The 25070-nt window shown below is 39.8% G+C and overlaps 1 protein-coding gene across 1 annotated transcript in view; it reads right to left on the bottom strand.

Annotated features, from left to right (window-relative positions):
- The window catches only part of ADAMTS12 (ADAM metallopeptidase with thrombospondin type 1 motif 12), a 147541-nt gene that overhangs the window by 37703 nt on the left and 84768 nt on the right, over positions 1 to 25070 (bottom strand). The window contains exons 8-14 of the mRNA XM_030969291.1: positions 24270 to 24413; positions 23455 to 23599; positions 18582 to 18674; positions 18192 to 18337; positions 17171 to 17340; positions 9405 to 9538; positions 2317 to 2437 (exon numbers count right to left, since the gene is read on the bottom strand). Of these exons, the coding sequence (XP_030825151.1) occupies positions 2317 to 2437; positions 9405 to 9538; positions 17171 to 17340; positions 18192 to 18337; positions 18582 to 18674; positions 23455 to 23599; positions 24270 to 24413 (953 nt within the window). The remainder of the gene's footprint in view (positions 1 to 2316; positions 2438 to 9404; positions 9539 to 17170; positions 17341 to 18191; positions 18338 to 18581; positions 18675 to 23454; positions 23600 to 24269; positions 24414 to 25070) is intronic.

Genomic DNA, 25070 nt, shown 5'->3' with positions numbered 1-25070 from the left:
ATCTGGAGAAATGCCAGGGAGTTCCTACAAGTTAACAGCCTGTTGTGGGAAAGGTTTTTTCAATTTGCAAAGAACATTTTCATCTGTACACAATGTACAGGTGTACATGGAATTCCATGTACCTTCTCTTAAGGCATTTAAATTCTCTGTGACTCTTTGCCCTACAACAACAAGAATAAAATAATGTTATTCAAATGCTTTAAATTACTACTATAAATTCAGCATATTTTGTAAACTACCAGTCTTCATAACAAAGTTCAAGGGCTCTTCATGGATAGTTATTTGTTTAGGGATTTTTGGTTTGTGTGTTAAGAATGACCCAAAGCATCTATTACAGAATTTTGTTCACATCACAGGCAATATGTGACACCAGACTCTGTGCTTCTCACCTTACAGGAAGCTGCTATTGTTGTTGCTACTAAATTGTAAAAATAGGAAGTTCACATAGATACTTGAGCACGAACACAGGTAGCTTTCTTGTTATTGCCCCTAGCTGAGCTCTAGAAATTAGATGCATGACATTGTTACAAGCTGGTACACTGGGAGTGTGAGCTGCATTTTGTGCTGGTTTACTTTAAGACTGGAACATGACTTCCCCAGTTCTCATCACACCTTTCTGAGGTCATGAATTAAATTCTGAGAGTCACATCCTGTCCACCTTTCTTGTGAAATGAGCTTTTCACCTTTGATTACTCACTTACATGTGTGAGATAAACCACACTGGGCATGCTAAGCAATCTTCAGTATCAATGTTCTTCTGCCACCAGAACTATTTATGTGCTGTACAACAACCTGCTGCTGTAAATAAGTGCCCAAGAGTCTTTAACATCGGATTTTCTTTGCAGCTCTTTTGTGGTGTAATAAATATTGGTTAAAATATCTTATGCTGCTTGTGGTGCAAAACAGAATCTGTCTGCTTCAGGTCTTTCCTAATTAGATTGATAATATATAACCAAATATATGGATTTCCAGTGACTGATGTTTAAGAAGCATTTTCTGAATGCTACCTTCTGCAAGTCTCTGTGACTGACTGTGGAAATTGAAACTTTTTTTTCTAAGTGAATCAGTTTTTTCTAAGACAGTGAAGTAAGAAAATCTGGAAGCTCACTTCTATTATTCAGGAAATCAGTGGTTTAGGTCTATTGTAAGTAACCAAATCTAATGATTCTCCCAAATGTTCTATTCATTCAGTGAAGAGGAGACATGTAACAAACGCAGTGTGTGATTATGTAACTAAAAGCTTGATTAGAAGGCATACTTACAATCAGGACAAATTAAGAGCATGGAAAATCTTAATTATGTCACATCCTGGCAGCTTGGCTTTGCAATATTGATGTCCTTTTACAGTAGGATTGGGTTGGTTGTTTTTGGGTTTTTTTTTCTATTTAATTACAATAACATTTGTTCAAAACACAAAGCATAAAAACTATAAGACAATTTGTATTTTATTGCAACACAAAAACATTATATCCTTTCAAGATTTTGCATAGTTATGTTGTCTGAATCACGTGCTGCTCCTCATAAACCTTATTTTAAATGCATTGCAACTGTCTGGTAAGGGAAGTTACCATTCATTCAGTTTATCATCTTCTGCCTTCTCCCTGGCCCTCCCCACCAGCTAAATTACTTCCTGACTTCCCAGAGCCTCTTGCTGATTCCCAATAAACATTATCTGATTTTGAAAGTTAATTGACAGCAAGCTTTTGAGCTTGTCACTCAACATAATAAATTTTTGTTTCAAAATTCTGTGGATGGATATTATGGAATGTTCCTGGTTATGTGGTTTCATTTGACAAGAATCTAGAGATTCAAGATTCAATAACAGTCTTACAGCCCTACACACTAGGCTCATTAAATCCTGGAGCAACCTCATTGTGGGTGCTTCTGCACACCTGTGAATTGGCAACCCTCAGATGCTATTAATCCTTCCCTTTTTAATTAAAATTAAATCTATATGCTCCCAAAACAGACATGAACAAATTAATGAAACCTTTGCTGTATGCAGAGCTCTACAAGGACTGAAGAACTTGTTTCTCCTTTCCAACTTCAGCGAGAAAAGAATAGTTTTACTCAGGCCATTAGCACAGCATTGCAAATCAAATGATGACCAGATCTGACTAGGCACAGAGCATCCATTTTTTTCTGGCAGAAGCATGATTCACTGATATCATGATAACACTGATTCACATGATGACACCCATTTACAATTTCCCCTGCAGATGATCACTCAGTTTTCAACAAGAAACACTTTCAATCATTTTTACATAGAGAAATGACTTCAGCAATGGAAGAATTTAAAGGAGGAATCCAAATTACCAAATCCTTCGCTTTGATTAAACATCATCTTCACTGTACGACAAGCAGAGCCATCTCCCAGGCAAACTCCACACTGGTCTTCTGTTGCGTTGGAATTTATCTCATAATCACAGCCCACAGCCTAAAAGGAAAAAATAGTGTCAGAATAAATGCAGCCTCCGCAATGAATTACTCAGAGCTCATCTATCACTGTGCTTCTGAGCAGGGATGTAGTATATATCCTGTATAGTGTATTACACCAAGGTGAAAAACAAACCAACAAACACTAACCATCACCATGTCACAAAACATACAGTAGTGACCAGTCACTTGAGACACAAATGTGCCATCCAAATGGCCTTATTATCTGGGACTGGCCACTATATCTAGGACTTGTGTCTGCTTTCTTATGTCATGGAGCCATCCACAGGTTCCTGGGAATGCAATGCAGTAACAGAACTGAAATCTCTGCCAGCTTTTTGAGGCCATGTCACAGAAAAGAACCTCTACTACCGTCAACCCCCCTGGCAAAGAGAAACTCTTCAGTAAGCATGAAGCTTTACATCAGTGACTCTCCAGCTTGCCAGCATGGAGCATGGGTCAAGTGGGTCAAGTTCCAGTAAAAACTAATTTTCCAGTTTATACTTGCTATAAGAAGAAGGTCAGACTAAAATGTATTCATTCTGAGTCAGGAAAAATCTCCTTGCCCAACGCGAAAATTCTGTGCTTTAATGTCTTTAAATTTCAACAGAATTTGCATTTGGTTTTGGGATTTTTTTTTCTGCCTCTCTTGAAAAACAGGCAGGATTGGAGAACACAGCATAAAGTCCAACACTTAGTGTTTGTTAATAGCATCTAAGATACCTGGAGGCCTGTGATACAGATAAGTAGCCAGAAGCCTGGTTGTATGTCAAGGTTTTGTCTTGGTTTGAGATAGTGGATACAGTATCATAAAGTCACCCCAAAACACGTTTTCTCAGCTTATTTTTCTCAAAATAAGCGTGCAGGTGCTATACCTGTCAACCTGTCAAACACCCTCTTGATGTATGAAAATCTGATATATCAACCTCTTTTGATGTTGATCTTATTTCACCTTCAGTACATCAGCTACTGTATATTTCTGCAAGATTCTGACAGGAAAATCCATCTATTAGACTAACCTAGGTATACAGGCTCTTGCATCCCCTAGTGCTTTTCTATCATTTTCAGCTTAAGAAATACCTGAACATTTGTCTAAGTGCCAATGAATTTAATGAACAATTAGAGAAACTGTGAGAAACAGAAGCAAGGAAAGGCCTCAAGCTACAGATGGTGCCAAACTGCATCACTTAAAAGAAAATTCTGAAAAGAGATGCATCCATCACTTACTGCCAATTCATACCCAGCACCTTTCACACCAGCTCTGAGAAGTCACAGCCATGTCAAAGGTTCTGCAGCAGCCTTAGCTTCTCCCTCCTTTCAGCGAAGGCCACTTTCAAAAAATGAAATGTTTTGTAATGTCTTGCACACACACAGATCCTGGCACCAAGGACCACACTTATGAACAGTACAGAAGGTTACAGAGATAACGACATGTTAGCAAGGTGACTAACTTTTTGCCTCCAAGTATGTAGCTATTTGACCAAGGATGGATTTAATCAACTATTCAGAATACACAGATGCCACTGCTACACAAACAGGATGTTTCTTTATCTTTTCAGGAGTTCAGATCTGTCTCTTCACCAGTTTATCTTTAACACTTCCTAATAATTTAGAGAGGCTGAAGTGTTGCTGTTCTCTCAGTGATGCATTCCACAGTACATCTACTGTACTATTATACATCTGTTAATCATCTGCAAAGAGGGAAGTCTTAGTTATCTGGTTTATTATTAGACCAAAGAAATAATAAGACACTCTGGAGAGTCATAGAATTTAAAGTTTATTTTCTATACTATTCACATATATCCTTGAACGAAAAGGTGGGGAAAGTCTGAAGATGGAACACTTGTACTTTGTGCTTTGCTATTAGAAAATATAACTAATGACTGCTGGGAGCTTGTATTTTGAACTTCTCTAAAAATTACTTGTCTTCAAATTGTATATTTTTGCCAAATTATCATTTTCTGATAGAAAATTCTTGTTTTGGAAAAGGTTTCTGTTCTTTATTTACTGTGCATTCTTGTTTGAGAGGCAGCACACAGAATTAATTTATCTATTTCACACTGTCAACCAGATACTTTGAAATGAACATCACTGAGCATATTTCCCTTCCAAGTACTGTGGGGTGTAAAAACCCCCAAGGATTTAACTAATTAGTTCTGATTAGAACAGCTGCAGCCCTGGCTCTAACTGAGATGGCAGCAACACAGTATCATCCCTTCCCTGCCTTTGGGACTGGCAAATCTGTGCTTCTGCATGAGCTGTACTCCATCAGCTCAGACCTTTCCCACTTGACCATTTCCTTTACTGACAGATCTGCAGCATCAAAACATGGCATCACTGTGATGTGAAGGGAATTCCTTTGTCCCTTCCAATAACAGCAGCAGAAGTTTGCATTTCACTGTTCTTCTGATACACGAAACAGTTTGTATCTGATCAGACGTGAGCCTTACCTATATATGCAACATTCCTACATGTTCCTTTGGTTTTCGAATACCCAAGAATGAGGCAGGGCAGACAATTTACTCCGCTACAGTAAATAAAGCCTTTGCTTTATTCCTCAGCCCTAGGGTGCTGCTGGTGCTGTCATGACCTTCACATCTAACAGCAGGGCCTCATCTTACAAAGCCATCAAAAACCATCACAAAGCAATATTCTCATGTCTCAGAATAAACAGCATTCATTTACTCCAGATACTTTAATTTCCATGAACTTTAATTTCCAGACCATGTTTTCCTTTATTACTCCAGTGAATACCACATTATTTTTGCCATCCATTAGAATAATTTCAATATGCATCATTCTTCTTTTTACTTGCTTTCCTCACTATTCTTATTCTTGTGGATGCATTTTCTAAACATGCCTCAAACTTTCCAGAAGATCAATATGACCCATTAATGGGCACTTGCAGCCCAGAACTAGATGGTATTTGAGGTCCATTCCGACCTGAACTATGCTATGACTCCATGATGAATTTATGACAAGCAGTTGCTGAAGGGGCTCTGAAGACTAATGCAGGTTATAAAGCAGGAAAGAATATCAGCAGCAGTTAGGCTCTGATTTTTTTTTTACACACATATGTCCTTGTGCACCCTTTGCCTGGGAACCATGCTGTGTTACAGGAACCAATGTGTGCCATGGCATAGGCATCACAACTTAGCATCCGTCCCTGCAGCCCTTTGCCATTGTCCCACTCACCAAGAGCCCTTTCTAATGCATCTCAGATCAGCTTTGTTTCTGGTCACAGCAAACAGTCCAGAGGCAGATGCAATGACCTGAACTGCCCGGCTGAATTACAGGAAGGAGAAACAATTTATTTCCTGCTGCTCAGTGACTAAAGGGAAAACAGCCAGAGATATTGGCCTTTTTCCATTTCCAGAGGGAGAGGCTTTTGTGTCAGATTGGCAGTGGGGGGCAGGTACAAAAAGTCCTTGCTGTCACTGAAGGGTATGGCCTTGAAGGGCACTGCTTGAATATCCATTATGTGAATGCTGTACTGAACTTTAAGGTCTTCCCTCCTCTTGTCTCCCCCACGAAGTCTTCAAATAAAGAAATCATGTTTACTTCATGTTGGCCATGACATTGCCTTGAAGGGAGAGAAATGTGTCCTGATGTCAGTAATTTTTCTTGTAATTTGTCTATATGGGTCTGAATCAAATGTCCTGTTGGACTAGCAGTGGGAGGAGAAAGCTGAACCATAGTGCGAAGCAGTGAAGTTGCTGCATCCAAAAATCCAAGCTGTGTAATCTGCTTTTCAGGAAGAGAAAAAAAATGGCTCCTTCCCTACTACACAGCTGTGTAATTCTCCAGTACAATGTCAGTCTCTCACAATCACAACTGTGAATTACCACAGATTTGCATGACTGAAGGTCACTTAGGCCTATCAAAATTCTGTGCAGGAGATGAATGGCTGTTAGAAACATCAGAGATGTTTCCAGATCCTCCACCCTCAGCATCTGCACACTCCAGCGCAAAAAGCATGTAAGCCTTCACTTTTAGATGATATGATGGCTTGTACCTAATCAAAAATCCCTATTATCAGTGCTAAACAACCATACTCTGGTGGCAGTATCTTCACTCATTAACACTGGGGGAACAACTGACTCACCTAGTAAGAATTAAGAGTTGTGAGAATTAATACAGTTTTGATGTATAATTTAAGCACAGGAATATAGGCTATGTGCTTTAAAGATCTCCCAAATAAAAGGGGCAAAATGACAATTGAAAAATGAGTGCTAAGGTATACAGTAAAAAATAAAATATACTACTAGTTGTAGTATAGCCTGATGATTTGAGATTAAGTTATTGACAGATCTTATCAGATCTCCTGACAGACCTTTTCTTCTGTGTAAGGTCAGTGTTGAGAAAGAACCCAGCTACTTTATAGGCCAGACCTTCAAATGAGTTAACAATTTTAACTTGTCTTTGAATCAACAAGTTCTAAAGGAATACCATGCAAACAACACCTCACTGTAAGCCTTCCTGCAGCACTGATGCACGGGCAGCACTTCCAAAAAATTAGGAGATCCTGGATAAATTAAAAGGACCAAGTGAATCAGTGGTCTGTCTGTACTTACTTATCACTTAAAGATGCACATTGTGGCTTTGTCAGGCCAGCTAGGAAAGCATCCAGTATATCTTAGGTAGCTAAAATGAAGTATCTCAATCCTGATTTAGCCGTTAAAGAAAGACCAGTTTCTCTGATAGCTCTGAACAAATTCATGACAAAGTGCAAAATCAGACTAAAATCAGATTAATTTAGAAGATTAAATTCTTTTTTGGATCTATCTATCTTGTTTTGACATACCCAGTAGGAAAATTCTGAACTCACTTGATAAAAAATAGCTACTCTACATGCCAATCACATGTGAGCAATTTAGATAGTGGATCTAATATCTCACTAATTTAATATTTTTCTCAATTTGAGACCAAAGTGAAGTGTTATTTTAATACTCAGGACAAATGTGAAGTGCCCTTGTGAGATACAATTCTGAAAACCAGAATAGTGCTTTAACGCTTGTGAATGTCTTTTCCATATAATTAGCAACATGTTGCAATCAAACTACAACAATGATGTGCCAGACTAATTATACTAAACCCGTTTCCAGATTTATTCTCCAGGACCTGTAATGTATCTATTGTGTTTAGCTAGCTGGAATCAAACACCAGCAAATTAGATGAAGATACAGGAAAAAGCTTCTCCTCAGGTGTTGTGCTGGGTACTTATTTCAGATGAAAGCATGCTATCCTTCAATACTGTGAGCTCTTTGGGTTACCTATTCATCATTTGGTCTCATTTTGCATGGCTATATTGTTCATCTGTGATCTTGGCTCCAAATGAATCTGTTTGCCACGAGATGTGAAGCAGCAGTCACCATGTGCAACACTGACAGCATCTTGGAGGGAATTTCTCAGAAACACTTTGGGCCCACAGAACTGCTAATGCTGAAGTGTATCTGAGCTCTACAAAATGCAGGTAGATTAGCTTCTCTTTCACCTCTGATCTCCCAGTTTGGATTAACTGAGTCTTGCTATGTCTAAAACAGGTATAGATCTGAACTGCCACAGGCAAGGTTTGAATACTGAAAGCATATGGAAACTAAAATTAATCACAATGACCCCAATCCAGCTCGGCTGGAAATCAGAAAATGAATGTTTCACAAGGACAGCCTTTTTGACTTTGGTAACTGGTCACTCCCAAGTGAAGGTCAAAAGCACTGCTATGGTATGCAATAGCTACTATATGTTTCAATATGCTAAAGATTTTATTCATTCTGGCTTGAACCATTCAAAAACATCATAGTTCAAAGGCCCACCCTGGCTCTCAGCAAAGTTAAGCAGGATCTGTTCACTGTGAACTTGATCAAGGTCTCGGTAACCTTTCATAAATTAAAGTATTGCAAGGAGCTTAAAACACATCTTTTATTACTGGTCTCTGATGCATTGCCATTCTAATAAAATAAATTTAAGAAGAGGGTGTACCAATCATCTATTAAAAATGTGAATTTTCCATCACTGGAAGTCTTTAAGAAAAGAATGTGAAAAATATCAAAAAAGTAATATAATTTTTAAAGGATGAACCAGACAACTTCTTGAAGTCCCTTCCAGTTGCATTTTTATACAATTAAGTGGCTTGGGGCATACAGCTCCCATACTGGGTAAGCTAATGTAGTTTCCACAAGTCATGTTCTTGTTCCAAAGATGCTAAAAGCAAAAAAGCTATTAGGCTTGAAGGAGGTACAGGACAAACCCTCAATCTGAAGAAATAAACCACAGATATAAATATATCCTCCACAAGAAAAGCACTCATTTTATTTATAAGAAAGTGACTAAAAGCAATGCTAAGATTGTGGAGGCTACAGAATTTACAGGACACTCCTTCAAATGCCATACAGACACACACATCATCCTGGAAATCTGCTACCAACACACAGAATAGGCAGACACCATTATACTTATTCTTCAATGCACAATATTATTGAGCCATATACACTGTGTTTGCCCATTATCTCACTGTATAACATTATTCAATCCAACGCTGTAAACTAAAATAACTTTTACTGCCCTCAACTGCAAAGTCCTATTAAAAGACAGCTCAGAACAGCTAAACGTGTATAGTTAAACCACATTTTCATAAAAAACCCCACAGACAGTGGTGACGCCAATTACAACTCTAAAGCTACACTTTGTGAAAACTTCTAATCAAAAATGGCTTTTCTTCAACTGATGTTTTAGAATAGTGGGAAAAAACAGAGGATTTAAAAGGCACCAAAAGTAATCAGCAGTCAGTCAAACAGACATTAAAAAGGGTGGAAATTACTCTTATGTATACATGAAGAGCTTTCACTATAAACTTTTTATAAAAATGTGATAAAATTGAGTACTTGGCCGTGATCCCACCAAAAAAATGGTTAAGCATTTTCCCATAAAATTAAATTGAAGAGAAAGAAACATGCAAACATACCCAATACCTTACACATGCCATTAATACAGATATCTCGGCTGTGCCTTCCTTCAAAGCAAGGAGTGCCATCAGTGACTGCATCAAGCATCTTCTCTGAAAAATGGCCATCTACTGGGCGGCAGTGGAGCTCACATGGGTTTGCTGAAAGGAAGACAAGAACACTCAGACAACACGCCCAGGACACTGAAGTGCAGTGCACAGGGTCTTTGCTGAGCCATTTGCTCATTTTCCCTGCCATCTGCCAGAACTGGCAGAATTAGAAGAATTGAGCAGAGCCAGGGTGACACAGGCCTGATAAATAGCCCTTGTGGATTTGTGGGAAGCTGTTGGAGGTCCCCTCACCTGCGTGCTCTCTGTCACTGGTGAGTGAGGCTGCAATGAAGGCATCAGCTGTGATGGAGAAAGGGATGGGAAACCAGCAAATCCAGCTGTCACTAGAGAAGGGGTGGGATCACCAAGGAGACTGACAAGAAAGTTGTCCATCAGCTGGTTACTGAGTAATTTCAGAGGTAATTTAAACTTTCCATCACTGCTGTCAGCCTCTCTCAGAGAGCAGTCAGCTACCTGCTTCTGATCTTATGTGTCATTCATCATTTTCATCTACCTGTAGGCACTTAATAAATAATTTCAAACTTTTTTTTCCTGTGTGACAACTTATGAAATAGGGATAATACTGCAAGTCTGACAGGCTGTTTTCAGACAGATGTCCCACAGAAGCAACAGGGAAGAGAAAAGCTGCAGCAAGAGCAACAAGTGGCCTCTGAAACAAGATTTCCTTTGACTGATCAGGGCCTTACTCTATTACATCTACAGAGTAAGAAGAGCCAAACACCAACCTCCCTGCCTCAGAGACACAGGCCTTTGTGAATAGGAAATCTTGAAACTGAGACATCAGAGAGACAAAGGACACAAGTCTGATAAATAAATTGTGTGCATGGAAGATGAGTTAGAGCTGAAATTAGGGTCAAAGCAAGGACTGACATAATCCCTGGCTTTGTAACACTCTCTGACAACTCTGCAGCAGAACCAGAACTATCTGCCTGAATTAAAAATCATCCACTACCATATTAATGAAGGATACCAACACAAGACTTGTCTTCAGATTTTGGCCTATTCAAAGACCCCAGTCCCACCCAGCATTAAAGCAACTTGTTCATGCTCAGCAACCTGAAATGCTTTGCTGAGAAAAGCAGTGGGCCTTAAACCCACCAGTCAGTAGTGACTTCAAGGCACCATTATTTAATAATTTTAGAACTTTGTGCTGCAGAGGTGCTAATGCTGAGTGAGTTTTATCCTGTGCCTGACAGAGCTGACAGAAGCTGCTGCCTTGGTCTCAGAGGGATGCAGGATAACTATAAGCCTTCCACATCCTGGTTGATGGATTTATTTTTATCATTTCCTCCTCTGCTGCCTTTGTTTGTGCCATAAAAAGGACTGTGTTTGAAGAAATTTTTGGTATGAGAGAAATGCAATCTTCTGATAATGCAAATAAACTAATTAATTTCCAACAAAAGGATTTATCCTTTTGAAGGAGGAAAATTTGCTCTCATTACCAACATACACAACACCACACAGTGCACAAAGGTTTGTGTAGCACCAACATACACACAACACTACACAGTGCACAAAGGTGACTGCAACTCTTCCCCTCAAAGTTCTTGCAGATTAAGAACTGAATCCTGCAAAGCCTGAGCTTTGGTACTGTGAATCTCACTCGTGTAAACAGAAACACTGAAGAACTGGGAACAAAAACGAATTTAAAAAAATAGAACAGTAAAGGAAATTCAAAACCTTAATGAAGGCTTTTTTCCCCCCTCTTGTCAGTAGAGCTAAAATGACATCTCAGGTCTGTCACCAATATGAACTTCCGGCTTCTCAAACAAAAATACCTTCACAAAGTGCCACAATGATGAGACCCAGGGCACACGCATGGACCATGATTACACAACTGGTGGAATTCCAGATGATGTGAACTGTGTTCAAGAGCATCAGTGGAGGTGGAGCTAAAAAAGATCTTCAGGCAAGAACATAAAGTTTGTAATCCGCACCAACCCTCAGGCCCTCTGTGAAAGCTGCCAGACATAACTCCCACCAGGTGCTTTGATAAGAGCTGTCATGGTAAATAATACAAGTGATTTTAATTCTGTCTGCAGAATTCTTTTTATGGCAGTGTGATTAAAATGATCACTTTAGCGCTCTAAATTTTGCTTCACCTTGCCTACTTTCTCAAGGTAGCATTTTTCTATACAAAGCACAATATATTTATGACAAGGAGATTCCTACAATTCCAGGTCCTCTGTTACCTGCTCAGATAGATTTTACAGAAAGCCATTTCAGCTTTTGCATTGTTTCTAATGAAATATGTTAAACAGAAGTTTGGTATCTGTACCTCTTCGTAGCTGTGTGTTGACAAAACCAGCAATTTCATTGCAGAAATCACCAAACAAGAAGAAGCAGACAGTGCTCACATACTCGTGGCATAACTATGATGCTGTAAATCTATAACTCAGAATCAGTTTTTAAAGAAAAATAACTCCCTAACTAAGTCAAAATAAAATTTAAAAAAAACCACACAAACTTTCATACTTGCAAATGCTTTCTATGTATGAAAGCTTTCCTGTTTTTCCTGATTGTGTTAACTGATCTAAAATTAAACAAAACCCACACATTTTTTACTGTTTTCCATTCTATATGTGTTTTATGAAGACCCTCTGGAAAATATAGGGTATTTACTTCTTCACCCAAAACTCAATTATATCTGATATTTATTTTATTTTTCATCTACAGAAAGGCTGGTTAGGCTACCACTGAGGAAATTATACTGGCACTGTATTTGGCATGCACTATCTAAAATTATTTCTTTATCTACCTATCATTATTATTTATTATGGTTGAGCTCAGGGATCTTGGCTCTGTTTTTATAGGGTTGTAAATAAACTGCATCAGAATCAGCCAATGACATCCAAAACAATAATTTAATACTTTTTTCATAGAACAGTTACCTAATACTTTAAACACAGAGCAGATACCATACTCACACACAAGGGAAAAAAATATGTTTCCTGAAATGGCAGAATTGCATTGAGCTCAGCCTTTTTTTCTTATTTCAGACCCAAAATTCTAAAAAGAGTTAACTCAGATGAATAGGAGCACTTGTTGCTCAGAAGGAGCTCATTAAAGCAGCTGGTTCAGTTTCAGTTACTTCAGCAAATTCAATTAAATCATGATGAGATTGAAAAAAAAGTCTGTAATCCTTGTAACTTTTAGGCCAAAATATACATAAATTCCTGCAACCCAGCATATGCATGAAAAATGAGATCCAATCTGTGAGCACTCAGTAATGACCACATATCTCTACCAGCTCAGGGGTACACAAGCTAAACACTCCTTAAATGTTCCACTGAGTAGCTGGCATTTAACTCACTCCTAGTCTTCCTTCCTAGAGCAAAACTTGCTTTGCTCAATCTGTGTTTTTCAAATCACAGAATCATAGAATGTTTTGGACTGGAAGAAGTCTTAAGGATCATCCAACCCCCCTGCCATGGGCAGTGACATCTTCCACTAGACCACAGTGCCCAAAGTCGTGTCCAATCTGATGTTGAAAACTTCCAGGGATGGGCCACCCACAGCTTCTCTGAGCAACCTGTGCCAGTGCCTCACTACCCTCACTGTAAAGACTTTTCTTCCTTATATCTAATCTAAACATGCCCTCTGTCAGTTTAAAGCCATTCCCTGATGCCCTCTCTCTACTAACCCTTGTAAGAAGTCTCTCTCAGTGACTTTCTGACTTCCGTGTTGCTCTCCTGTCAACCTTCTTTAGTCTGGCTGCATCCCTCTGCCAGCACCTTGCTCCTAGTTGGATATAAGATCTTAGCAGAAGTGCTACCAACACCCAGCAGCCCAAAGAAATTACAACTTGTTTTTTTATGTGGTGTCCACATCTTATACCTGCTGCTGATTTGAGCAGAGAAATTATCAATTCCCTAACATATAGAAGATGAAATGGAATCCCAACCCACAGAGCTCCCTTAAGCGCCCAGTGACTTTATCTGTAATCGGAAAGAGGAAGCAAATCAGCAAAGTTGAGTAAAAGTCCTGAAATTTGGGCATGTGATATTTTTCCCTACTTTATATTATTAAAAAGTTCAGATTTACCAAGTGTAAACAGAACAACATGAAGATAAGTAGAAAGGAACATATTTCCTTCCCAATTTAAATTTGTTTACCTTACAGCTGATTCCCATGAGTTCACATGCAGGAGGGATCCAGCTTAACCTGACTAAGAAGGATGTGATTAACGTGTCTGTCAGAAGAAGATAAGGCTTCAGTATCTTTCCCAACTTCACCAGGAAGAAAAGAGGTGAGCCTCTTCTCTTCAACCCCTTATCTCTGTGAGAACTCAGAATTGATTGAGGAAATCCCAAACAAAGAAAATTAGAAAAGACAATTACCAAACAGACAAAATGGGAAAAAAAGCTGAGGTGAAGCTACTTATCGCTTTAACCAAGCCTGGAACTCCAAAACAAGTTTAATTTTGAAACAGGGACATTTCATCCTGTTAGCTCAGGCCTTGTGACTGTATCAGAACACATCTTATTTGATACACAGAAATATTTTTGTAGAAATATGAAATTTAAAACATTTTTAACACAACCTCTATCTGAACTAATGGCTGACTAAATGATCCTGGCACTGATACAGAAAATAAAGGTAATTATATGATTTAATGTAGGACTTATAGATGAAAGCTAAACCCTGAGAAGCTATCAGACTCATATCAGTGGAATTTGTCAAATGGTATGAAATAAATAAACATGGGATCAGTCTGACGGAAAGAGAAGTGGTTATGTCTGCCCAAAGTGTCAAAATAGGGGCCTGGGTCATGAGAAAAATTCAGAAAATATCCTGCTCAGGCTGCTGGATAGTTTATCATCCTTGAACTTGGAGGTCTCCATCATTTTAAGATTCCCAGGGGTACTGTGATGCTCCAGCTTGAGCACATGGGTTTCTGAGGTCCACAGCAATTCCACAACAGGACTGTGCAAGTTCCCCAACAGGCATAAAGTCATTTGAACCAGAAAATTCTCAACTGAAACAACAGGCTAGGAAACAGCAAGATGTGGCTTACTGCTTTTCTGTGAGACTGCTTGTAAAAGCTGGTTGTTTTATTAAATCACAAGCTATTCAAAAATGTCTTTGTTATCTTGTGAAGTTGGAATTTACACAATAAGTTACAATTTACACACAAGAAAAAACTCTTCAGGTACATGACATTTGCTATAATTGCCTTATGCAAGCTATGAAATTAAAGCCAGGAGAGAGAATTGTGACCATCCAGAAAATCTACTGGCTTTTTTTTTCCAGTGGGATGAAGGAACAGAAAATGTCTAAAATTTCACAGAATGTCTGGCTCAAGAATCTATTTCCTCAGCTAGACACTCCACATAAAAAATGTATGTACATTCAGGGCTTGGAAAAGCTTAAAATGTTGCTGGTGGAATGTGAAAACATTAAGGGCCTCCAAGGTAATGGGAAAGACATGGAAATCTATGCTGAAATTCTGGCTGCTGAGAAAATGGGTGAAAACAGTCAAGAAGTTTTCAAGCCACAGAAAAAAATATCTCCTTGATATTTGAAGGATTTTGGAAATGATTTTCCAGATGAAATGTACCAGGCTCAGTAGCATAGCGTTTTAAATAGAGCTGGTTTGTCTGTACAGTTCTGACCTGTTCTATTTTGAAATACAGCACAGACAGAGCACAGCCCTGCCTTCCAGTGTGCAGTAAGCATTTGACTCATGATTCTCAGTGTCCTTCAGAAGCAGACATTCTGTAAGAAATGCACATGCAGAACTAGCTGTTCTGTTGCAGTGTCACAGAAAGGACACAAACAGAATGAACGCTGTAGCCTGCACTAGCACACCCTGAGTAACAGAAGTCTGTAATCTTAATTTCAATGACAGGCGACTGCAGAAAATGTTTTTTGAGCTTGTTTTAGCCTAAACATTATGCTGTTAGCATTTGTCATTGATTTACTGGGATTTCTTCCAAAAAATCTCTATCAACCATATTTTCTTTCATCAGAAATTTTACTGGAAGTCTGCCTGCTCTAGGTTCATCTTCAATGGTGTATTTGTTACATGAAATGAAAACAGAAGCTGAAATTTAGAAAACCAATTCGGAACTGCCAATAACTGAAAAAGCAATTAACATGCTGAAAAATACTACAGGCAAATGAAACTGGAAGTTTCATCCTGATCTTCCCTATCCTCTCTGTCTTATTTTTTCATTAAAAAACACATTGCTACCAAGTCTGCTGCTGCTGTGGAACTGTGGGGAGTGGCTGATCCACCTGGAGGCTGTGCTGCCATTCAGCAGAACCTTGATAACGGGGAGAGCTGGGCAGGGAGAAACTCAGTGGGGTTCAAAAAGGGCAATTGTAGGGTCCTGCTGGGGAGGAATAACCCCAAGCACACACTGGGGTCTGACCTGCTGGAGAGCAGCTCTGCTGAGAAGGACCTGGGAGTTTTGGTGGGTGACAGGTTGCCCATGAGCCAGTGTTCCCTGGCAGCCAGGAGGGCCCGTGGGCTCCTGGGATCCATTGGAAAGAGTTTGGCAGTTCTGGGTTCCTCAGTACAAGAAAAGCAAGGAGCTACTGGAGAGGGTCCAGCAGAGGCCACAAAGATGATTAAAGGACTGGAGCATATCTGTTGTGACGACAGACTCTGGGGGTTGGGCCTGTTCAGTCTGGAGAAGAGCAGACTGAGAATGGGTCTCACCAATGCACATAAATATCTCAAAGCCAATATAAAGAGGATGGTGCCAGACTCCTTTCAGTGGTGCCCAGTGACAGGACAAGGAGCAATGGCCATAGACTACAACACAGGAAATGCTACCTCAACACATGGAAGAAATTTTTTACATAGAGGATGGGAGAGCACTGGAACAGCTGCCCAAGGAGTTGGTGGACTTTCCCTCTCTGGAGACATTCAAACCCACCTGGATGTGTTCCTGTGTCACCTGCTCCAGGTGACCCTGCCTTGGCCAGGGGGGTTGGACTGGATGGTCTCCAGATATTACTTTCGACACTAAAAATATTGTGATTCTATTGGATAATCTACATCTTACATTTGTGCACAACCCAAGAATCAAACCACATACTAACAATGATTGCCCTTGTATTTAATAACTAGCTGTTCCAAAGCAAGTTATAAAGCAGAGTCATTGACTCTACCTCTACAACACAGGGCAGCATGATACTGAACCGGTTCAGATACTACTTCTTCACTGTAATGTCAAGCACAGCTACCATTCAGATCTGAGTTTGGAAGTAGTAAAATCATATGTGCAGTAGAAGAGCCCTGGTTACTGGGTGCAGCGATGCCTGCAGGCCCAAAGATGCAGCTCTACAGCACACTACTCTACTTCTTGTTCTGTGGTTGACACTGGAAAAGATGGATTAGATCTATTCTAAACAAATAGCACAGACATGACTTCAACAGCTTTTCTTAGTGCAATATCTTTTCAGGAACTGAACTAGTTACAATCACAGCCATTATCACCAGAGCTCTGAAAAAACACCTAAGTGTAGAGAAGAACCACTGCCTTTTTGTTCACACAAAAGGCACACCAGCATACAGGAGCACACCAGATTTTTCTCTCTAATTCATTAGAAAATTTATAATTCAGTGACTTCTCACCCTCGTAGACATTTCTCATATGCGCGTAACTTTGACTTTTTATACAAGACATTAAAAAATTGTGTAGTTCATACCTGTGTTATAAACAGGAACCCAGTGGTAGAATTCATTCTGGTAGGGAACTGTATCAAACTCACTGCACTGCATCTGACGGAAGGTTGGCAAGTCCTTGTGACAGGGGCTGATGTTACACATGCGATAGCGCTTCCTCTCTCCAGTGCAGTAATCTCCTCCAAACTGGGGTCTAGAAAAGGAACATTGACACTGGGACATGAGACCATGGGTAAAAAAATGAAAGTCTTAAACCAACAACCTATTTCAGGCCCCATCAGCACAACAAAGTGAGTCTGAATCTTTGACAGAGTAGAGATACTGTTCACATGACATGTTTGAGAACTCAAACATGTTAGTATGAAGCACAGAGATTTAGACAACTCCTGTATCCCAAAAAAGTGCTTGGCAATACCTGGCTGAGCTCACAACAAATTAACCTATCAAATGGACTGCTTTGAATCCCACACTTTGCAGTGCACTTGACAGTTCTCTCAGAAAAGACAAATGATTCCTGGCATTACTGACTTGTGAAAATGAGATATGGAGTCTTCATGAACTCAGATATGTAGTGGGAAATTCTGCCTTTCATGTTCCATACCTGACAACTCATGTGTCTGAAGCTCAAACAAAGCTGATGACTAGAAGAAAACATGAAAGGTGAGTCCTTAGGATCAGATTGCTAGAAACTGTTCTCACCTGGTGTTTGATGACATTTATTTACTCATCGCAGTATTAATAAAGCAATATTTACACTATTTCTGCAAAGCCTAAATGTTAAGTATGTTTTTCTAAATTCATTTTGCATTGAAATAAGCTCCATGGAGGGTAAGAAATAAAGAACAAGATGACTGTAAAAGATGAGCCAGCTGAATTTCACACAGGTATGCCTAACTGGGAAGAGAGGTGTCAGTATCTGTGACACTGTATTGATGTGGCACGTGCTGATAACAGTCTCATACAAGAGAGTTTCAAGTTTCCAATGTCATAAGAACCTCAAAAACCTTCAACAAAAAGTAGGGAAAGATAGTGCACTCAGCTTACTCTGGATTATCACACAGCCTCTCTGCACTTTGAACTCCTGCCCCACATGTCCTTGTGCAATGGGACCAGGACGACCAAACGCCCCACTCGCCATGGATTGCTTCAGGAGTCTTCCCCACTGTAATGCACTCACCAGAGAAGCACCACTGAGGAAAGAAGAGAAAGCACAAAGAGCTTCAGATCATTATCACAGGAAAATTATGAATTTTTTGAGTTTCTGTGAATTATTTGTTATTTCAGCTCATGAGGTTTGAACACTTAAGAGGAAATGTAAAGGGAGATGTCACAGGATGACCCTTCCTTCACACTCAACAATAACAGAGCTACTCATGGCTCATCTCTGCACTTTGGCAGGCAGCACAGCTTGCCAACAGCGTGACTCACAGTCACCTTGTTTTCTCCACAGCGAGTGCCATCTGCAGCAGCATCCAGTTTGGAGCGGCAGGAGCCTTTCACTGAGCACCAGAGGGTCTGGCAAAGGTTCTGAAAAAGGAAGAAAATTGCAGCAGTCTGACGCAGGGTAGAACTCCTATGGCCAACATTTTCAAAAGCCTCCAGAGTTTTTTACAGCCACTTAAAAGGTCTTGTAAGGGTTGTATTTCCAGAGGGGTGTGAGTTTTCCACAAGATAGGAACTACCAAGGGTCCAAATTTAGCTACTCATCATTACTGTGCAAAAAGGGACTATTTGAAAAATTTAAAATATGGTAAATACTATCAAGTGAATTCCCTGAACTATGTGACTTCAAATATTCTCCTAATTGGCTGTTCAGCTCCTAGGAAAACACAATGGCTTAACAAACTCTGGTCACTGCTGTTTGCAGATAAGGTGAACAGAAAATTGAACAATTTTCATTTGACGAGTACTAACCAATACCATCTTCAATTCTGCATTGCTGTCTGCCTGGAAACACACAGTGAAATCAAAGGTTACAGAAGCCAGGCAGGCAAATACAAACAACATCACATCTCCAACAATATTAATGGAGGTCCCAAAACCAGATGAGGAAAAAGTGATCAGGCTTCTTAAAACATCAGCTTGGCAAATGGCAAGGAAACGATCTGAAAAAAAAAGCAGTCAGCTAGTTGGCAGAGAAAAAAGCATAGTGGGCTGGGAAGGGTAAAGGCTCTGGTTAGTGAATGTTTGCATTTTAAGTAACTCACAAACTGGTGCCAGTATGAATGCAGTAGGTTGCCAATAAAACACAGCATTCCAGATGCTGCTCCATGTGCAGCGGCTCCACAGAACAGACAGAAACTCCTGAGAGGCAACAAAGAAAGCAGGGCAAGAAACATTCCAGCCACCTTTTACCAAACCCACTTTGCTCAGCCAGGACTGTTCTCCAGAAAGGGAGCACAGAGCTGGAGGGCCATTTCTCCCTCTTCAGTTCACATGGACACCAGCTTTTCTTTGTTTGGCATGCAGGAGCCCTGCATGCTTGGAACTCCTGACTGATCAGGGCTTTGCACGAAACATCACTTCCAAAGCAGAGGAAGCAGGGCTCTCAGAGGGAATGCACGCTGCCAGCAGGAACAACAGAAGCAAAAGCCCAGGTCCTGACTCAGGCTGTTTGGATGTCATAGTCCAGTTCTGGAAAAGAGAACAGAGCTGGCAGCATCAACCCGTGAAGAAGGGATGGCTCCAAATGCCATCAGAGAAAAGAGTTAATAAGAAGGATCCCACTAGCAGCTCCCACTGGGATGGGACACATAACCAGATTTGGAAGTTAACATATAAACTGCACACTTCCAAAAATGCAGCCCTAATGAGCTAGCAGCAATGTTCATCCAAATGGGAAATGTAGAGTTTGGCTGCCCATTTCTGATCTCCTTCTGTTTAAAATGGCTAAGCTTGGGCACAAGCTTTGAGATAGTTCACTTTCATTTACTTCCTCCGTTGTCTGTTAACCTTGACTTGCCAACAAGAGCACCAGAAAAAAGCTGATGGCATGGAACATCTCAAAGCACTCCAGCCCTCCAGCTGGAATACAACGCCTGGACCACTTGGGCATCTTGGTTCGCTGTTTTTGGGCAATGTACACAGGACAAACTTTGTTTTGCAATTCTCTACTTATAGCTCATGGGTAGCATTCCTTATGAAGGCCTTGTGAAGCCATCATTGTCAGGTTCTTAAGGCAGAGCTACCCAAGTGCTCTGGCTGATGAATTCTCTCTCGTTATCAAAGTCACCCTTTATTTTAACTCTTGTACACAGAATATATTTTGTGGTTTTAGTGTATAAAGTGTATTTTGTGGTTTTAGTGTATAAAGTGTACTCTTGCACCATCCTCACACAATATCAGAGAAACTGCCATAGAGAAATACAGCTTTTCATTGGCAGTTACTTTTATTATTAGGTGCACCCATAGATTTCCAAGTCAAGAATTCACAAAGGGAATTCTTTAGCTTTGTAAGGATTTTTCCATATTTATCTCCATATCCCATAACTGTTTTTCGTCTCTAAGAATACTGAAACGATAGCAGAGGAGATGCACTACAATATGAAAAACAACAATAAGATAGAATGCACTATGTACTGCATGCCTTTAGAGGTAACACACAGAAATTCATGACTCTGCTATGGACTCACTGCAAAGCAAGCAGGTTTTCTTTTCATCAGCAGTATGATATACACTTTCCACCCAATCTATGAGAATAGGGTCTGCACCTTGAAGAAAGATGAATCCAGTAAGAACCTCTGTTTCATGGAAGCCAATGACATTTTTGGAGAAAAAGGCATTAAGATGAGTATTCTGATATCGTACAGGCTGTTCTACAGAAAGCTATGGGTCTAGCTATGATGGGGAAAATTCCTCCATCTAATACATATTTTGCTTCTCTTTGCCTTATTAGAGGGACAATATTTATATACTTCACAGGAGAGTTTGCTGCCTAAGTGCTTCATGAAAACCACTATCTGAATTATAAATACTAATTTTTGCTAGGTGAACTCCAGGGCATCTTCAGCTAAATGCATACTGTTCTCTCAAAAAGGATCTGTGGATCAAATTCAGTCAGACATTAAAATGTACAAAACAAAAGCAGCTTGTCAGTGAGCAAGGCTAAGTAAATAGAGGAAAGGCAAAAAAGAGTCAGACCTCTTAGACAAAATGACAAAAAGACTGATGATTCAACATTCCAAGTTGACCCTACTGTTCTCAATTCCATCTCCTGCCAGTGCAACTACCAGCAAATACAGGCCTTTCAGTAAAATGCAAAATGAGAGGATACCAATTAATTTTCTGACATATGTCCACCTGTAAAATTGGTTAATCAGGAGATGCGAATGTAAAGGCCTATTAGGTTCAAACTCAAGGAGAGACAGACTGAGCCAGTATTGCAAAATTACATCCTAATTTTCTATCTGTGCCAACAGACAAATTACAGTAACTAAGGAAACTGTAACAGCAGGTAATGAAAGCAATCTTTCAGTACCTTCTTCAGATTCAGCGGCTGTAGTTCAACACTGGTAATCATGTTATCTATTAAGGTTGAAAAGATTAATCAGAAATAATTTCTCTAGGAGAAGGGTAGATGGAGATACACACAATTAACTGAATGGAATAAACAGTCAACATCAGCAGTGCCCAGTCCAGAGCTGTGTTCATACCAGCACTGCCAACAACCAAAACACATCTGTGTTTGACAGGGCCAGTAGGCTGGGTGCTGTCTCCAGCATTTACTGAACATTGCTGCTCAAAACACAGGAAAATTAGTGATAATTTAGCTAGGCTAGCACTCGGAAACATTGTTGCTGAGCTGTTCTATGTATAAATATGCTGTGTTTGAATACAAGAAATAAAAGCCTCTCTGAGTCCCTCAGAGAAAAATAAAATGCAGGGTTTGAATTAGAACCTCTAGAGAAGCTGAAATATATTAAGCCACACAGACATGAAACAGAAGTGTAAGTTTTAATTTTAAGTAAGTAGAAATATATTTCAAGCGCCTTAAGAGACTGTGTCAACTAGTAAAAGGCCTTAAAGCCTGGTTTAACTTAGGTCCAGGCATAACAAAAACATGGCAGAACATTGCTTGCATTTCTAGATAGAATAGATAGAACTACTCATGTAAACAGGTAAAATTATATACATAGTTTTTGGGTAAGAAAACAGCACCTTTTGCATAAATAGATAAAATCATGTACGTAGATTTTGGGGAAGAACTTACACCACTTTCGCACATTAGAATTAAGCTCAGATTGGTGTAAGAAAAATGTTTTAGAATCATGCTTTTAGTTAAATGGATGATTTATGAATAAAATCCCTCGTACTGGGGTGAGAAAGAAGAAGGAAGAAGAAAAAAGGTGTGGGGGCTGCTGCTGTTGCTGCTGCTGTTTTTGCTCAAAACAACTTTGGCCAGAAAGCTTTTAGCATGGACTTTAATACTCTGAACTCCTTGCCTTCCAGACTGATGTACTCACTCAAAAAAAAACTTCACTACAACCAGCAACTGCTTTTGTCTCTTTGCAGACCCAGCACCCACGATAATCTGGACAATGCTGTAAGGACCCAAAGACCTCTGAACATTCTACGTACCACTATTCTAGTAAAATACCATACCACTGCATTTTAGCTAATACAACCTGTTACTCTGCAGGGCTCCACAATCTTGTGAGGGTTGCTGTGACTGCACTTCTCCCTTGCATCTGCTCACAATACTGCTTTGCTATGCTGTGAGACAGACCTCAGGGCACTCTATGAATTATACACTTCTGCATAAATATCTAATGTTCCATGCAAAAATATTGGTTTTTCAAAATAATTATTTTGCACAGGGACTGAAATATTCTTTTGTTTGTTAGATCATAAAGAGTATGAAAAATCAGGATGTATGGGAAGAGAACCCTAATTTCTTCAGAAAACTCTTCCTGGAACTGAAGATTTGTTCCCAGAATGATTTGATCAATTAAAAGCCACAAGGTTGAAGAATATTTTAAAATCGGACTTAAGTTGCATTAACAATTTACCTTAGAATTACTATTACAAGTTTAAAACCAAAACGACTCCACTGCAGAAGGACAGGCATGTAACCATAGATATCGTTGAGATACAGAAAAGATTTTGTGAAATACAATGCAAAGAGCATAACAGCTCACTTCCAGAATAGGCAGAATTAAGTGTGTTAGGCAATGCCTGCACTGCACATCTAGCCTACGAGACTCTAAACACACTGCATTCGTAAATGAGGTGCACTGAATACACTTCCATGCTGCTTAAGAATTTTGAATTCTTACTAGGAAAATGAAGAAAAACATCGAGCACTTACATCCACATCTTCACAGAATGTAGCATTGGAACCATACTGAAGCTGGCATTGATGGTGCACATCATAAATCACTCCAGGAGCAATGATTGGGGACTTTAGAACTTCTTTTTGGGGGATGTCATCCAGACAGAATCCCCACCCACGACTAAAAGACAAAAATTCCATATTAAAAAAACTCCCTATCACCACAGTTTTTTGATGTTTCTATACAGACTTTTAGTATCTATTTCTTAGGGGTAATTTTGATTGGCCCATGTAAATAATACTTCCAGACTCCAGCCAAGTTAGGCTGAAATGTTGCAAACAAAGTAGTTATCCTGTCCAGCAAGAGATGGTTTTAAAATGGCAAAATACAGCTTGTCAAAGAGGAAACACCATGAGCTCAGTATGGTTTGCAGAGTGGCTTCAGAGAACCCCACAGCCTGTGGTTAAAGTTGTACCACACTGCTGGTCTTAATAAGAATGGAACAGATTTGAACAAGTCAGTGAAGCCAAACACATGGCACTGTGGCCAAAGGCAAAGCCTATGAAGCTCTGTCAGGGCCCTCGATGGAAAGGCTTCTTTCTCCTGGTAACTGCAAAAAGCTGCAGATTGCACCAAACCCGAGCCAATATGAGAGGACTTGAGTTCACTTCCAGACTACACTGAGCTTTTCCCAGATAAGTAAGCAACAGGACAGTGGTATGTTGTCCATAAAAAATAACTCAAAACCACTAAGACCTCCTACAATAATCAATGCAATAATACAATATATACTTTGAACTCCAGGACAGTTGTACTCAATTTAGGCAAATGCTGCAACCTGACCACTCACTCTAGGAACCGTGTGATGTACTCCTTGCTGCACTGGGACCAGGTGAGGGGAGTGGGATCATACTGCAGCTGTCGGGACATGATATACGGGCGCTTTCCAGCAGGCTCACAGTCGTTCTCCTTTCCATCGTGCTGGATTCCAAAACTGGAGGTAAAAAACAACATCTAGTAATTCCAGCTGAATGGCTGTACCACAACACCTACCTAGAGGTTCCACTCTGTGCTTAAAAAGACACGTTGTTTCCTCCCCTGCAGAGCTGTAGTTATCTGTTTGCTAAAAGAAAGCGTAAACACAGAACATACGACCCAAAATCTATGAAAAATCTACACCTCCACAGGCTTTCAAACATGTCTGTTATGCACAACAATATTGCTCTGCACAAAATAAAGAACACACTGTCACAGACTATACTTCTGTACTTTTAATGGAGTCCAAATACTCATACCCAGCTGGGGCAGAAATCAAAGTTTAAACCTAAAAGTTAGGTTACAGCTGTTAGAGCTCAGACTGCTCCCTAACTCTTGAACCCAAACTTGCACCACTTCAACTAAGATGAGGCTTTGTTATATTCTGTCTTAGACTCTCTCATAATAATGTCTCTACTGCTTTTTTCATTTCTAAAACTTTTGACAGACTGCACCAGAGACATTGCCTACAAAATTATTGAATGTTCAGTGAATTTTCCTCCAACCTCTATTCCTTCATCCTATTTAATTTTCTCAATCTATGCAAGCAGATGTCCACGGCAGGTTCCTGCCAGCATCTCTGACTTGCTGAGAAATTCTTTTATTCAAGAGCTTG

The sequence above is a fragment of the Camarhynchus parvulus genome, chromosome Z (assembly GCF_901933205.1).
Source record: "Camarhynchus parvulus chromosome Z, STF_HiC, whole genome shotgun sequence".
NCBI lineage: Eukaryota > Metazoa > Chordata > Aves > Passeriformes > Thraupidae > Camarhynchus > Camarhynchus parvulus.
The sequence above is the reverse complement of the archived record's forward strand: the minus strand, read 5'-3'. Positions and strand labels throughout refer to the sequence as shown.